The sequence below is a fragment of the Fringilla coelebs genome (assembly GCF_963513975.1).
Source record: "Fringilla coelebs genome assembly, chromosome: Z".
Lineage (NCBI taxonomy): Eukaryota > Metazoa > Chordata > Aves > Passeriformes > Fringillidae > Fringilla > Fringilla coelebs.
This window is the reverse complement of record NC_140031.1, coordinates 38,724,798-38,741,930: the sequence shown is the minus strand read 5'-3', so window position 1 is coordinate 38,741,930 and position 17,133 is coordinate 38,724,798. Positions and strand designations below refer to the sequence as shown.

General features: G+C 40.6%; 1 protein-coding gene across 4 annotated transcripts in view; it reads right to left on the bottom strand.

Moving 5' to 3' along the window:
* Positions 1–17,133, bottom strand: part of AOPEP (aminopeptidase O (putative)) — a 184,957-nt gene that overhangs the window by 7,710 nt on the left and 160,114 nt on the right. For all 4 annotated transcript variants that reach the window (XM_084225973.1, XM_084225975.1, XM_084225978.1 and 1 more), the window contains one exon: positions 16,203–16,319. In XM_084225973.1, coding sequence (XP_084082099.1) covers positions 16,203–16,319 — 117 coding nt within the window. The remainder of the gene's footprint in view (positions 1–16,202; positions 16,320–17,133) is intronic.

Genomic DNA, 17,133 nt, shown 5'->3' with positions numbered 1-17,133 from the left:
CTTTTTAGCACTGGGAAAAAAATCACAGATTTACATTAGATTAGATGTCAATCCTATTAGCATAATAAGAAGTGATAAATGCCCACAGGTCCTGTGCGCTTGATGCCTCTTTTCAGCTGACCCCTTATACAAAATAGTTTGAAAATAAAGGGGCTGAGTGGACTTTGCACTCACTGCCTTTAAGATACTAAATAGCTACAGTGCTGCTGTGCATGACAGGGAATAACTGCTGTCCCTTACAGCTTTTTGCTGACAAAATAGCAGCTGCTAGGATTCCGGCTAGTGAAACCAGAGATAAATTTACAAAAGAAATGGCTTTCCAAGTTTCAACTCACTTTGCTATAGATGCCCATATTCATAATGCAGACCTTCAAAACCCTACCCAGCTGCTGCTTCTCTCAGGAGACACTAAATGTTTCTCCAGGAAATCTTCCCAGGCAATCCAGCTTTGTTACCGGGTGTTTCTCAGCACCAAGCAGCTCCTTGCCTGGATGAAACTACCCAGACTCAACCATACACCTCTCCTATCTATAAGATGAGTTAAACAAACAATATAAACACATTTAAAAGACTGTAGATACACTTTACTCTGCAGATACTTCCATATATAACAAACAATCCAAACAGCATTCCTCATGTATTCTGATAGCAACAAAGAGAAACATGAGGAGGAGAAAGGGTCTGTTGTCCCCTCCTGTGATTACTGCTCTTCTGCATCTCACGATCCAGCAGTTACAGCACTTACCCAGGAGGGAGGCAATCAAGTGCAGCTTCTGTGGCTGCTCATGACCTCAAACTGTGCCTTCAGTGAGAATATTTCAACAGCAGGGATGGGGCTGTTTTCATACCTCCTGGTGGAACTGTTATTTCCCCTGCAGTTATTATAGCATTTATTGATGTAAAGGTGGAGTCACAAGACTTAAGGGCCTACACTTCTGAGTACTCTTTATAACAAGATGGGACCTGGCTGAAAGAGCACAGAAGCCAGTTTGTCCCCAAAATACCTTTCTTGGTGCAACCATTGTAGCTGTATCGAGAGCAGAACAGAAGTTCTCCCTGCGAAGGTGTTCAAGTGGTCTTACTTCCTGACATATTAACGTCATCTATGACTGACACTGCACCATGGCCTGAGCATCTGAATTCCAATGCCTTTGGAAAACACAGAAGCTGTGCTTATTCCCTTAACTATTCCTTCTTTCATATGGTTTCTGTCCTTGGCAACCAACATTTATTCAAATGGTTAAAAAGAAAAATATTTATTTGTTGAGTGAGATCTGAGACAGCACACACTTTTCTTTCTCTCTTTTGCTTTTTTCCCTTTCTTTCCCAGGGTGAGTGAGTACAAATCCCAGCACATTCCCAGACCTGAAAAGCTGGCACTTTGCCAGCTGGGGCAGGAGCAGCATGCCTCTTATCCTCAGATTACACATTTGCCTCCACATTTGTCTGCCCCAAATATTCCTGTGGCAAAGCAAACTGCAGGAGAATCAATGGCTGCTGAAGGGCCTGTGAAACCATCGGCTCAGTCAGCCTGCTCTCTGACTTGTGCAAGACCCCAGAAAGCAGAGCACAGAAACCAAGGCTGGCTCCAAGTGCAAGAGGGGCAGGGGGGCCTTGCACAATGTGGACTGAAATATATTGGTTACATTCCTACCCCCTGCACCATATGGTGTGTAGACAGCCGTGCTGCCCAAACTGCAGTTTCTCAGACACATGAACTATAAAGAAGGAATTTTTCTATGATACTCCATCGCCCTAAGGCTGCTTCCACAAACATAAGAATTTTAGTCACATAAGAGTAGGGTGCAAAAAAAAAAACCAACTGTTCCCAGCATCTCATCCGATGCTTACAGTGGCAAGAGCAAAATGGGCCCCACAGCTTCACAGCCTAATGAATGAGTCATATGTGAACAGGCACTTTCAACAAAACAGTTTCAAAAGGAAATTTTGAAAACCAAGTTGCTTGTGGTCAGACTGGGCTAACCATACCACATCCTGAGCACGCTCTTCTTGGCTTTTCTGTTCCTCCCAGGAGCAAATACTCAGTGGCAAAAATAAGAATTCATTAGTCCTCTCTCAGTTTTCTCTCTGCACGTTTCCCTGTGCTCTTCCACAGTTCAGAGATTCACAGCATATGTCGTTTTGGCTGGTTATACCATAAACAATATAAACTAAACCTGAAAAGTAATTTACAGCAATCCATCCTGTTATTGCTGGCAGAAAGCACAGAGGACTTTGCTGGATCTGAAGCAACACCTTTAACTGCTCACCCACCCACCCACACACACACTCTTACTGGTTTGGCAGCTGCAAGGACCCACATGCTGATTTTGGAATTGAAATTTATTTTCACAGCCTGCAATACCAGGGTGAGAGTTATCCTCCCAAGTCCAGGACTGATGGCTGGCACTCCCAAGGATGGGGAAAAGTAGGGCAGAGGAGTGATGGAGGCCTGCTGACACCTCAGATTCCTTGTGGATGGACCCTCATTGCTTGGAAATTGCTTTGTCCTCCCACCCTGCTTTTGGAGATGGTGGGGGCCTCTCCACTGCGGGGTTTTTAAGCTAAATGAAGTTTGTAACTGTGTGTTTTGCAATGCAATACTCATATTAGTAGTGCATTTCTGAGGCACAGTCCGGTAACATGAAGACAGAGAGACTCAACGTTTTAGATACAAAATCTGATTTTCGTAAGTACCAACAACATTGACATCTAAGTATTGGCACATATCTACACAAAACATCGTGAAGGGATGCTATTGCCAGACAGCAGATTCCCAAATATAGGAGCAGCAGCTTACACAAATAATTCCGGAAGCCTCATAAGATCTTTTAATTTAATATTTAAGAAAAATACACAGTATTGCGCAATATTATTTGTAACTCAAAAATACCTGCATTTGGACAGCTCAATGGATGTACCAAGGCCAAAATTTCGCTCACTCTGTTTTCAGACAATGCAAGCTGCTGCATGAGATTATTTGAGGGGGAAAAAAATACATTAAATGTTCGAATAATCCAGCTCTGAGGCAGTCCCTTTAACAACCTGGGCAAAACCTTTTGGGAGACAATGTTTGAAACTGACAGACTAAAGCCATATAAGGTACCAAATACATGGCTTGACTTTCAAAAGAAACGCTCCCAGTGACATACATACCTGGGGAAAAAATACTTTAAAAAGATTTTTTGAACATGTCTTAAAATAAAGAGATACTGACTGTTTCTGACCCAGGTGATAAATTCTTTTGCCGAATCCATGTTATTTATTCTCCCCTGGCCAACACAATCACAGAATCCTACAATGGAATGTTTTGAAAAGGACTTAAAGAATGATGCAGTTTCAACCTTCCTGCCATGTCAGGAATACCTTCTACTAGATCAGGTAGCTCAAAGCCCAACGCAACCTTGGTCTTGGATGGGGCAACTTCCACAGAAGGGGAAATTTCTATGGGAAACCTGTTCCAGAGTCTATCCACTTTCAGAGTAAATAAGTTTTTTAGAAGAATATCTAATCTAAGGCAATTCTCAGTTTAAAGCCATTCCCCCTAGTCCTGTTACCGTATGCTCTTGCAAATAGTCCCTCTCCATCTTTCTTACAGGCTCCCTTCAGGTACAGGATGGATGCAATTAGGTCGCTCCTTCTCTTCGCCAGGCTGAACAAACTCAGTTCCTTGGCCTTTCCTCACATGAATCACAGAATCTCACAGAATCACAGCTAAGTTGGAAGGAACCCTTAAGGATAACTGAGTTCAATTCTCAGTTGCGAACAAGCAAAAAACAAAATAAAAAAATTTACTTCTGAGGTCTACCCATAAGATTTAGAAAACAAGTAATTTAAACCATGCCTTTATTAAAGGGAAAAAAAAGTTACTAAGCTTTTGGTCTGCAGAATGGGAGGGTAGCTTCAGGGAATATTAGTACATTTGGCTAATAGCTGGATCCAATTTAAAAGGCGCCATAAGACAACAAATCTAAATCACTAAACAAAAGCAGCATACTTAAAAAGATCTTAGAAAATGAGATCATTTGAAATGGAGTAAGAGCTATTGTCCAACAAAGTGGAATATTTATTAAAGGTATGGGGCATCTGTGATCTTTACCAAACACAGGTTCAGACTCTATTGAAAAAATTATTTGAACAACTTGACTCTTTTTAAAGAGTCTCAGAGGTCAGACTCCAGTCTAATTCACAGAGGAAAAAAATTGAGATTTTTTTTCAAATAACTAAGCTATGCTACAAGAGATTAATTTTAATTAACAATAAGGAAGCATTCCAGAGCCCCTGAATGCTGCTCTGTTCCATCTGAAAGCATTTATCACCAGTCTCTTCTTATCTGCAGATAAACTGGATTCAAATATTAGATCATTTGCCTACCTAATTAAGGAACAAATGTTGCCAGACAATATTTGAACTAAAAACCTGGTTTTACAGTTGTTTAGCATGGAAGAATTGCAGTTAAAGAATTGCCAATTTTAAAGTGCATTTAATGACTTTTTTCCCCCTCTATCTTAGCTGAAATAGTTATTCTTTAATGCACTAGTGGCTTTTCATTCTATATAGTCTGAATTTCAAGTGGGCACTCCTACCTTTTATGCCATAGTAAACACAGACTTTAGAAGGTGAATTTGATTTCATTGGAACTTGTGCAAGTGAGGGATACTGAGGCAGCTCACCAGGAGCAATGAAACAGCTTTTTGTGTTACAATTGTGTTGACACACCATAAGTTTGGCAATCTGAAAGAGCTAAAAACCTACTGGATGCAAACAGAATGGATTCATCATTTTTACGAGGATTCTGTAATTGTGATTATTCTGTTTCTCAAGGGTTTGTCAGGAGACTGAGTAAAGAAGCCGTCTATCAGCTTAAATTAGTTTTGTTTTAGACTAAAAACTGGACTTTTCATAGCATAAGTTTTCTCTCCGGTCTTGTAGCACTTGCTCTGATAGTACTGCAGAGCCCAAAGAATCTAAAGGCCAGATACAGCACCACAGCAGCAGCAATCTCTACGGCAATTTTTCTTCCTGAGATCCTCATGGCATCAGGGTTCACTTAATGCTGTTTCTCACAGTGCAATGCTCTGTTTTGGTACAAAACCCTTAATTTTCCAGAGCTATGGCCAAAATGATGATAACATTTCTAATTTTAAAAATAGCTTTTGGTAGCCTTACTCAAGCTGTATTTTACTTTGAGTACTGGAATGAACCACAGTTCAGTAACTGGGCCTGAGGCAGATTGAGCTCACAGAGCTCCACCATGCTCTGCATTTGACATCTCTGATTGTATAAGCAGCTCCAGGTTGTATAGGCAGATTGTACATGCCATTCCCACTACCTGGGACGACCTCCTTTCCTGCTGTGCAGCACAGCATGAGTATCTCAGCCCACTGACACCCCAGCAAAAAAAGAAAAAAAAAGCATGGTGATACAGGAAACCCTAAGGCAGTAATGAACTGGCAGATTTTGTCAGGAGCTAATTTTGAGGAGGACTATGTAGAGGTCTAAAATAATTTAAAACCTGGAGTATGAGCTGGTCACTAAAAAGTCACTTAAAAGATAATTTTAGCAGAATATCAGACATTAGACCTTGGTAATATTGATAGCAATATTCTACTTCTGTAATTAGTTTTTCTTCTTCTGATTTGTATTTCTGCAGAGATCTAGCAATTGCACACTATGAAGGGTGCTGGAAACAATGGAGAAGGACATATAAGTCCCATCTCTCCTTCCTTAACGGCACTGATGAAGAGCTGTGGGTAGAGCTCATGCAGCAACTGCCTATATTTAGTAGCAGAAGAGAAAGGAGTGGCACAATCAAGATTTGAAAGGCAAATTCTGTTGCTTGGTCAATGGCAGAGTGTGGGGCAGCTGGCAGCAGCATTTGAGCCTGTACCTGTGCTAGTGTGCCCACAGGCCATGCAGCGTGCTTCCACAGCTGTGCAAGCCTCAAGCAGCAGCAGGTGCCCGCTTGAGCCTCCTCACATTTATAAATGTGACTTAGGGGCACGTATTTCCTTCCTGACCTTTCTCCTCTGCTCCAACCACATGCTCCTGTTTTAGCGGTCACACAGTTCTAGATAACACGATGTTAAAAAGTTTATTTAGTACCATAGCCTTGCTCAAGAGCAACCTCATCAGCTTCCACAGGCTGTGAACGACTCCACTTCAACCTGCAAATAAAACATGTATCTTTCCCACAGCCAGCACAGAGGCTCTTTTCTACATCACCAAACAGAAGCCAGGAATCACAAAACATGCTGCTTCAGAAAGCCCAGGCAGAGCAGCACACAACCTTGCTGTGATCAAAAAGGCATAGCAACCAAAGGATAGCAGTGCAGGACAGGATTCACTCTTGGCAATGCAGCAATGCTGAGGACTTGTTTGGAGAAGACAAATGCTCTTTTTTCCCCCCACTTCAGGCTTACAGCAGAGAGTTCCCAATTACAAACCAGACACTCTCCTCCCTATGTGGGCCCCATCTGTGATCAAAGACAGCTGTGTTGGTAGAAAAAAAAATTTCCAAAAGAAGTCAGAAAAGGCAAGAGACTAAGAAGCCATGTCTAATCCTTTCTCAAAGGTGGCACAGGCTGTGTCTCTCTTCTGATGTCAAAGCTGTCACTGTGAATAAGGGGCTTGGTTGGGATGCCTAATTGTGTAATCTCAATGCTCTTCAGCCTGTCCCTCCTTACCCTGTCTAATAGGAGATGGATACAAAACAGGATGGTCTCTAGCTTTACAGCAAACCAACAAAGTGACAATTGGAAAATGACCCAGAGAACAGTTAGATGAGGAAAGGCCACCAGCAGCAAAGCAGTGTGACAGCTTCAACAGCACTGTCTGGGAGACCACATTGCCATGGTGCCTAAGGCTTTCCTCACAACATTTGTGCTGCCACTGTCCCCATGCTGGGGAGAGCAGCTCCTGTAGCACAGTGCATGTAAGGTAGGGAAATGTTTAACACAACATGTGAACTCACTTAATTTCAAAAACAAAGGTTTTAAAGAATAAGGCTTAATTTAAAACATAGATACACTACTTATACTGAAACCAAATGCTTCCCCTTTGCCTGCCTTTTCACTACTGCCTGCTCAGCATGCTGCAGCACCAGTGCCATTCACAGCTTGCAGCAAGATGAAGATAGCAGAAAAGATGTCACCATCTGCCTTTTCAATGATTTCACTGGAGATGTGTGCTGAGCTTTGCTTTGCTGTGGTGCTGCCAGCTCTCAGGAGCAAGGCTGCCTTCTGGCTGGTGACAGAAACAATGTTTGTGCCACCTTGTCTGCTCTCAATCCTTGCTCCTTCCTTCTCCAGCAGGGTGCTCTGGTCAGGATGGCTGCATGTGTGAAGACACAGTCTGAGGGTGAGTATGGAGAGGGTGCTGTGGGGCCAGGAGATCCTGCACCTCAGAGGGAGGGGAAGGAAGACCAGGTCCCAGCCTAAAGTACAGCCAACATCAGAGGGGTACTGCAGGGACAAGCCTCATGCCTTCAGGAAGGTAAGCTTGGCTTTGGCACATCCAAAGGGACACTTTTGCCAAAACACAGCACCTCAACTGTCTGCCATCTCATATACAGCCCCATCCATATTCCATTTGACAGCCTACTGCAACACCTATCTACAATACTGGCTAGATTAACATAGAATGGGTTGGGCTGGAAGAGACCTTAAAGATCACCTCATTCCAACCCTACCACCAGTGGCAGGGAGACCTTTCACTAAACCAGGTTGCTCAGAGCTTTATCCTACCTGACTTTTAACACAGCCACAGATGGGGCAGCCACAGCTTCTCTGGGCAACCTATTCCAGTGCCTCACCATCCTCACAGTAAAGAATTTCCTCCTAATAGCTAATCTAAACCTACCCTCTTTCAGTTTGAAGCTGTCATTCCTTGTCCTATCCCAACAGTATCTCTGGAATCAGCAGAAATTTGTATCATCATAGCAAGCAATTAAACACTTCTCATTACCACTGTCTCTTCTGGCCATCTCCAGATAGAGTCTGCTTATAATTTTTACCCATATAGTGTCTGCATATGTGTTTCAACACAGATTATTTATATGTACACATAAAAGCATGCTGGGCTTATAAATGCAAACATTATAGTGGGAAAAAAGCACATAAACATATACATCTGACGTAGAAATTCAACTCTGAAGAGTCTGAGATCAAGCACACCAACAGTCTGTTACCAATTATTATTAAATTGTATCTCCTGTTCAGCAAAAGGAAAGGCTGCTGTAAGCATCAGGGCAACAGTAAACTATCTCCTTTGCCTATGCCCCTCTCTCCATCCCTCTGCTTCTACTTTATCCGTCTTGTAGCTAGAGGCAAAAAAACTTTTTATCTTTGGTCTCCCACAGTGACTGTGGTCAAAACATTTGTTATTTCCAGGCAAGATTACTGTCATAGTCAGAATCTGGAACTCCACATGAAAATAAGACTCAAATTCCAAGCCATGCACAATGTGGCTGCCTGTTTTTTCCATAACTTAGGTCACAGCCAGCCTACTCAGTCCCTGTTCACATCCTTCTAATCTCCCATTGCTTAAAACCTGGATTTCCACTTTCAAAAGAATTACATACATGCTTTTTACTCCAAACACAAAGACCTTTCGCATCACTCTTATTCTCCCTTCTTCAACGCCCAGCAAAAATTCTTAAGTGAAAAATACATTGATTTTATAAAATCAGAAGAAATGTGCTCATTCATGCAATGAGAACATTTAGATTTTTCTCTGTGTTTGACATTTTTTAGTTATCTTCTCCACTTCTTTTGTTCCCTGCTGCTGGAATACAGTGATGGTTGTTGCTTAGGACAATGCTTACACCACGTGGAGCACAACAAAATTCCTCTTCTTTCTCAGGACACTGCAACTCCAACTGACACAAGGGTTGAAAGTAGGACAGCGGACTTTACCCACATGTTATTAAGTCAGTGACTCAGTGGTGGAATTGTATCTGTGTGGTTAAGAAATTATGTCAGAACCTGCACCTTTGAACTGTCCTGCTTCTTGAAGACCTCACAGGACACAGTAGGTTTTTCCCAAATTGTGGTCCTATTCAGGCATACCCTGCATCTGCAGCCAGCCCTCAGACAGGAATGAGAAGTATTAGATGAGCAATTTGGATGAAGTCTCAAAATAAGTTTATTTTAAACAAAAATATTTTCAGATTGTTTTTCAGAATTAAAAACCAAAACAAGCCAACCAAAAAACCTCCCAAAGAAAGCAAACCTCAGAGGAACATCTCTACTGCTGACAGCTAGGGGATTTTGTTTGTATATTAGAACTATGCCAGTGCTATCGTATATATGCAAACAGAGTAACCTTTTAAATTTCATAACAAAGGCAGGTGGTTTGTATTACAGTACTGGGTTTATATTGCCAACAAAGAAACACTGAGTAAAACTTTATGTAGAGCAATTGCACCCGATTCAGAAAAACTTTAGGACTGAGTTCAGAAGCCCAGAGGACTCCACCACTTCATTCTCCTTGCTGGACAATAGGACATAGAATTATCTCCAATCCTTTCCTCCACAGATTCTTTGGAAAAGCAGTAAAAAAATGCCAAACTAATCCACTTGCATATTTGGTTCCCTCCGACCATCAGCTCCTCTGCTTTCCAAGTTTAGCTAAGTTTCTGGGCCGCCACACAGAAGAAATTATGTTCAAAACCAGTCAGAAAAATCATGTGATAAGTGAACAGCACCAGTAATGGCAGCAGTCAGGGCACAAAAACTCCAGCTCATGCCACCCAACAGCCACTGAGATCACTTGGAAAAAAGATGTTGCTGTTGGCTCCTGAAGGGGTGTGGGACTAGGAGTGCTGACTGGTGGAAGGCTATTTCCAGTGCTCCATAAATCTCGTGTTCTGATCATGCCCTTCAGCAAATGCTGATGGAGGGATTTTCTGTTCTTCTCAAGTGGCTGGAAAAGCCCCCCTACTTTGCATGTGGAAACAAAACAAACCCAAATTATAGCTACTCAAGATTATCCTTCAGCCAGTCTTACAAATTCATCTCAACACATCCACTCAGTCACAATGGGCACATGAACCAGAGTGAGTCTCATGGGAGGACTCCCATGGCTGTCACTGGAAGTGTTTTTCCCTCATCTTGTTCCAATTTTCTGAGCTTTGAATTTTGGACCTCATCTTTGGGAAGCAAGTGCCACCTTGCTACCCTTTTCTAAGCTCCTTTCATTGGGAAATAGATCCAACTCCTACAAACACACACTTTTCAAAAACTCTCTTAACCAATATCAGTACCAATACTGTCTGTGCCAAAGAGCCTTCAAATTGCATTTAGATGCAACATGAACAAGAACATGAAACAGAGTGAAGACTCAATTTTTTTTCAAGATCACAGTGGCTGTGGCTTCAGTCAACACATCTATCAGCAAAGAGGACAGTCTACAATAAATCCTGAAATTATCCCTTTTTCTAGTGAAAACGGGAAGGGCTTTCTATGACTGAGATATATTCTTTGCAAGGATTTGCGTAAGGAAGTAGGAGAAGCAGAGCAGGGAAAAAATAGTGAGAATGTGTGTGAAAAGCATCAGACTGATAATAGTAAAGAGATTTTACTTTGTGAAAACATATACCTCTTTCTTTTCCATTTAATGAAAGCACTGCCTCAGTAATGGTTGGGTGTACAAAGCTCAAATATTATTTCTCCCAGAAACATATGTACCCTGCAGGCTGACTCATCTACAGAGCCTTTTCTAGGTTCATTATTATTCTTTTCTAGATTACTAATATCAGGTTCCTCCTGATGAGCTAACTGCAATTCAATTGCAAATAAAAAATTATTCAATGTAACCATACTTATGTCTAGGGGCACAATAATGCTTTAACTAAAACTTTCAGAAAGGAAAAGGCAGGTGAAATTTATTTTGCACTCCTGGTAAATTTTAACAGCAGATTTGTAAGTCCTGCAAAACATACTGTCTTATCCAAAATAAGACATCTTCTCCTGACTTGAACTGACTCTAAACTGAGCAATAATCTGCAAATTTAAATACAAAATAAGTACAAAAACTATTTTTATTTTTGCAGAAAAAAAATCACTAGAAAGCAATGCCCTGTAATAGAGTCATCAGCTCAAGCTGTCTCCTTTATTATCGTCTGATTTGGTGCTTCATACCAACAATGGCATCAGTTAAGGAAAAGAACCATGGTTCTCTCCCTGTGGCTGCAATGCCACTATCCGAAACATGCCTACCTGTTGCTACACAGTACAGTCAGGAAGCACTGGCAAGCCTGTGGAGGTATTTGCAATACATTACTAACTGTACTCAAAAGCTGGAGCCTGCTTCTGAGTCCCTGCCCCAAGTGAGGACTGGCCCAGTGTTTGTGCTGAAAGTAGAGCTCACCAAGTGCCTTCTTCAAGTGTGCAGTGACCTTTCCCAAGCAGTTCCCTCTTCCCACCCAGTTTTATGTTGTTGTCTACAGAGCTCTGTTCCATAAGTGTGCCTTCAAACAATGCCCATCCACAATCAGCAGGACAGCTGAATTATGCAACCTGAGAATGTGCTCAGCTCAACAGCCACCATTAGATGGGAAATGACAAGAATTCATTTGTATTTCCACATCTGCCAGCTTTTCACAGGCTAGGAAAGATCAATGAATCAAAGTTATTTTGTCCTAACAAAATTCTCACCGCTTCTAGGATGCCAAGCACCTTAGATAGTTTGTATTAGGTGACTGCATTTCTGTCAGTGAAATAAAATGCCAGTACTTTATAGCCTTGGTCACACAGGCAGACCTCATGCACAATGAAGTACTTGTGTGAGAACAGCTTTATGCCACCCACATGACTGATGATATTATGATCTTAACTCATTTTACTCACATTACTGCAGAAAGAGTTCTAGTTTATCTTCTTTTGCCAAAATATACCACATTATGATCCCAGATATGGAGAAAGCATTATGTAAGTGAAGAGCATTTCAGTTTGCTTGTTGAGACAAGGAAACACAACAAAGCAACTTTCCATATGCTGTGCAGGCAAGATAAAAGTGCTATCTACAGTAAGAAAGAAAGGAAAGCTAACTCTACAGTGAAAAATCTGGGGAAGTACAACATAAATATTTCTGCTTCATCCACATTCTGTAGTTTTTATCACCACTTCTTAGATAATTCAGCAACAAGTAAAACACACTTGCAGAAATATAATCAAGTCTTAAATAGGACTGCAGAAATATAATCAAGTCTTAAATAGGACTGGGACCACACCCACTGTTCTTCTCCTATGGCTGTGATCTTCTTCCGGTCACATTTTTTATTATTTTGCAGGCTACTCAGTCGTTCTGTGTGCTTGTGTGCCTACAAGTTTGGTCTTTAGCCAAATTAAGAACAGAAATAATAGGAGTAATGAGAGGGCTCATCTAGTTAAAAGATTCATTGAGTATTAACTCAGATCTCATGGTGCTGTCTTTTGTAAATTATTGACTTCCCTTTATTTATATGAAAGTTCTCAACAGCTTATTCAAATGAGATAAGAAGAGATGTCATATCAGAAGAGATGTCATCAAGGTTAGACAGATTTTAAAAAATATTAGACACTCAAAACTTTCCATATAGACTAACTCTCCCCATTCTGCCAGATGCTAGATATTGAATAAATGAAACAGCTGCCTAGAACAGCCACTTTGGAAAGAAACAAAACAAAAACAACCCCAGACCCACTTTAAATTTTATTATCCCAGTGTGCTGTCTGATGGCAACTGTAGCTGCTGCTTTATAACATATCCCATTTCTCCTCAGCCAGCTAAACTTACAGCTGGACTTTGTCATGTTCAAAATGCAGCCAGCTTCTATATTGCTTCTCTCTGATGCAGGATGTGGAATGTCATAGAGATGTAGCCTGTGCATGAGTTATTTTGTTATGAAGGGGGAAGCAGCACAACAAGACAGGGAACAGGAAGAGAAAATTGAGGACACAATCCAATTGCTTCCCACTTGTCTGACACTACTTGGCTGAGCCACATGGGCTGAAGGCACAGAGAGAAGAATGGAAAAATGGCTTTAAACTTTGAAACCTTCATTGCTTTTAAAACAAAGATCTCTTGGATATGCTCAATTAAAGCAGCTCAGATCAATGAATTTAATCTTTTGAAAACAAACTTGTAGCTTTGTGTCTTCTCAGATGCTCCAAGGTTTGAGGAGTAAATGGAAAATGAAATAATTATTTGTTACAGAAGTGGACTGCAAAAAGTGGAAAGGAGTCACAAATTCTGCAATTTGGCAGATGCCCTACAAGCCTCTCTTGGCATCTAAGACTAGGGGCAGACCAATCTGGAATGTCATTAAGCCATCTGGCTCTTGTGGCTCCAAAGTTATACATTATGAATCACAAAAATGTTACTTAACCTATGATTTATGTTTTGTTTGTTAAAAGAAGCATTCAAATGTCTGTCTTAGTAGGAAGAGAGACACTGAGCCTACATATCTTCATTGAAACCTAACTTGAGAGGAGAGGAATTGCACTGAGTAGGTGCGGAGATCTCTTCAAGAGAGATCAACCCTTACATTCCAGGCCACGGCTGACTCTGACCTCTGTCCTCTCCTGACTGACACAAAGAAATCAACACAGGGCAGATTACCTGCTGCAAAGCCTCCACTCTGTTCTGAAGCAACAGGTACCCCATGGCTGTTAAATCTGGACATGCACACGGTAACAAATGGTGAGGAGTAACAAACAGTGCTGTTGTCAGCTTCACTGGATGGGGACAGACCTAGACTTTGCTGTGGGCAGGTGCAGATGCCACCAGGTGTGCTATGCTTTACTACAACAAGCGTGGTCAATTTTGAAGTCAAAATAAAGATGCTTCAGTCACACAGACAGAACATCTTTAAGAAATATAAACAGGAACTTTCCATGCTGTACTTGTGCAGGACAGATGGATGGGTCCTCAGTCATGATCTTTGAAATTATTATGTACAAATTTTAAGATCAAACTTTGTGAAAATACATAAAAAAACCACACTCCTTTATGTATGTACCTTCTCACACTATTGGCCATATCATTGCTTATCCCTACTGAAAGATGATTGTGAATTTAAATGCTACTTTTCAAAAATAAGAGAACAAGTTTATTTCTTAACTTTCTGCTGCTGGATGGAACACAGCTGACAACCTCACTTCCAAAAATCCTGGAGTAAACCCTCTGACACTGACAGTTTTCTTTTTATTGGCCTTCAGGCAAGTTTTTTATGTTTTTATTTTTAATCATCCATTTCTGATGTTTAGCTACTGAGAACATTTGAACTCTGGTAATACAACAGGATCACTATAAGTGATTTGTGTATCCACAAATTAAATCTAGACAAGAACAGACTGCAGCTCAGACTGAAGTTCTTTGCCCTGGGGTCGCAACAACAAAAATACCCTGTGCACATACAAGAGAATAAGGCCCAAATAGTCTGTTCCTCAGGTAGATGAGGCCATGGGAGCTAGTTCCCTTTAAAGGACTGTAGGTGCCTGGGGTCTGATGACTGGCAAAATACTAATGGTAATGTTATCTTAGTTGTACTTCTAAGCGAGCTGTCTGCTAACCCCTTGGTTTCACCTTGTAAAATAAAATGGAGATTATGTTCATTTCATAGAGATCCTAATCTTGAGGGTTTGTGGAGGTTTTTCACAAAAACATTCTCATAGATTGTTTGTGTACTTTTACATTAACACTGCAAGGAAAAAAGAGCGAAAGTGAAGAGGAAGGAAAAACCTGAGACTGAAGCCGGTGGCCTGGTGCTTACAATTCATAGGCATGAAACAGCAACAACAACACAGCTATTGCTTTGATCTATGTCCCTGTTAATTCCTCTTCCCATAATAGAACCACTGACATTTCACTGGTATTCAGATGTGATTAAAATATATTCTAATACATATAAATAGAAATATTGGTTCAAGTACTAATTAAAAACAAATCTGGCATTTGGAAAATTGTATCAACAAAAAGTAAAAAGGCACAGTAAACAGCAGCAATTGAAATGTTGTTCTTTTTTTTGTTTATTTTTTTTCTGAGAAAACGGTAGACATCTGTTCTACCAATCTTTATGTTAAGGTTTGGATTTCCAAGGATTTCCAAGCATCCACACAGCAACTTCAGCATAAGAGTAACAAGACAGATTTTGCTCTCTCCTTCAATGCTAATAATTGCCACAAAGTTCCAAGAATAACAGGGTAAGTCAAGCACACTGGCTTTCTGCAACTTTCTGCAAGGTAGTTTTTAAATAAACAGCAGCCAAATGTTAAGTTCACCATATTCCTCCATTGTATAGTAGCTTGGTCATAGCCTATGTCATAATTAACCCTTGTTTTATACATATATATACATATGTATGTACGCACATATATACACACACGCATCTCTAGACTCCTTCATGTTCATCTCTGACTTTCTTACATCCTCCTGAATACTACATACTTGAAGTAAAGGCTGTTTGCACGGGTGTTTTCAGCCACCACTTCTGCATTAATTTTCAGAACTCTCCCAGCTCGAGAAAACCATAGGACTTAAGAGTCTGCTCTGCACGTAGTAATAAAGATTTACTAGTTTGCCTCCCAAAGATATAAAGCACTTTGGAGCAGGGATGCTACCCTTTACAATATCATATAAAGCAGTGTTTTTCTTGGGGGCTATTCATGTCACCGGCACTTAGTAGAAGCAACTGCAAAAGCCATTAAATTAAGGCCCCAAACCAGAAAACACTGTAGTCTCTCTGGAAAGCTAACTGTCCTAAATCCTGAGTGAGACTTTGGAGCATGCAAAGAGGAACAATATGAGCTGACAATGGGGAAAAATAATTTTAGACTGCAACAGACATGATTACATTTGGAGACAATATCCCAACAAAAACAAACTGGGCTCCACTACACAGACAAACGTAGTGAAAAATTTAACACTTGAACAAATGTGCTGCCTAAGGTATATGTAAAATAGTTTTGACATCTGCGTTGCACTGTACTTTTCTACCACAGTATGCAAAACACGCCTGAACCTACCTACACAAAACACACAGAAATAGAGTCATTATGGCACATGAAGATGCAACAATATTGGAGTTAAGATCATCCAATTTCAGATTCAGCCATGAAAAAACCCAAAACTGCAGTGAGCCTGGTTCCTAATGGAACACTGTCATTCCTAGTCAACAACACAGTGGCATACATAAGGGAGATTTGTTTTTACAGACTTACCTCAGCATCTTGCTCCTGGAGCTGGTATGTTCTCTCTAAGCACTGCAGTATTCTAGGACACAGTTTCTTCTCCTCCAAGAGGAACTCCAGAAGTAAGACCAGCTGGTCAGGGAGAAGCTAAAAGAAAAATAAATGCCATTTGTACATGAAGATCTCTACTGGCTAAGCAATGTAAATGGAAACAAACCAAAGAGGACAAGATTGTGATAACCTATGTACTTCCAGCACGTGCTTTAAATACAACTTGCACCTCTAGCTGGTTTCTGAAAAACCGCAGGGTTTATGCGTCTCCGTACCGAAAGACTGTGCAGGGGCACAATTAGGACTCATTTTCCATGGTCTCCACTGCTATGGTTAGGTCAGACCTAAACATGCTTATCTTATTGAAATACTGAAATACAATCATAGCTAAATAAGTAAGATTTTTATTGAATGTATAAAATAAGTAATTCCATTTTGTTTGGGTTTGAAGAGAGAATAATTTACAGCGCATAATTTGAGGAATCAATGAGACATAAGGATATGTAGTTTTTAGAGTGGTGTTTTTATCTGCTATACAAGCATTTGCATGATATATTAACAGTGAACAAAGAAACACAACACAAATAAGTGACCTAGCAAAGAACTGTTGTAAAAACACATTCTGAGGCATATTTTAATGCAATGAGTCACAAACCATCCATCCTTTAATGGGAAATATGCATGAATGTTTTATTTGGGGCACACATGGTACAGCATCTACACACAGATATATATTCAGTACTTTCAGTTAGTTTCTTGACTCCAGAACCTATCATTTTGAACTGAAACCTAATGTAACCAAAAAAAAAAAAAAAAAAAAAAAGCACAAGAAGTCTGTTGTAGCCAGTGCTTAAGTGCTCTGTTTAATAGGCTTATCGGATGAACAAATAAATAATTCAAAGAGAGCTCA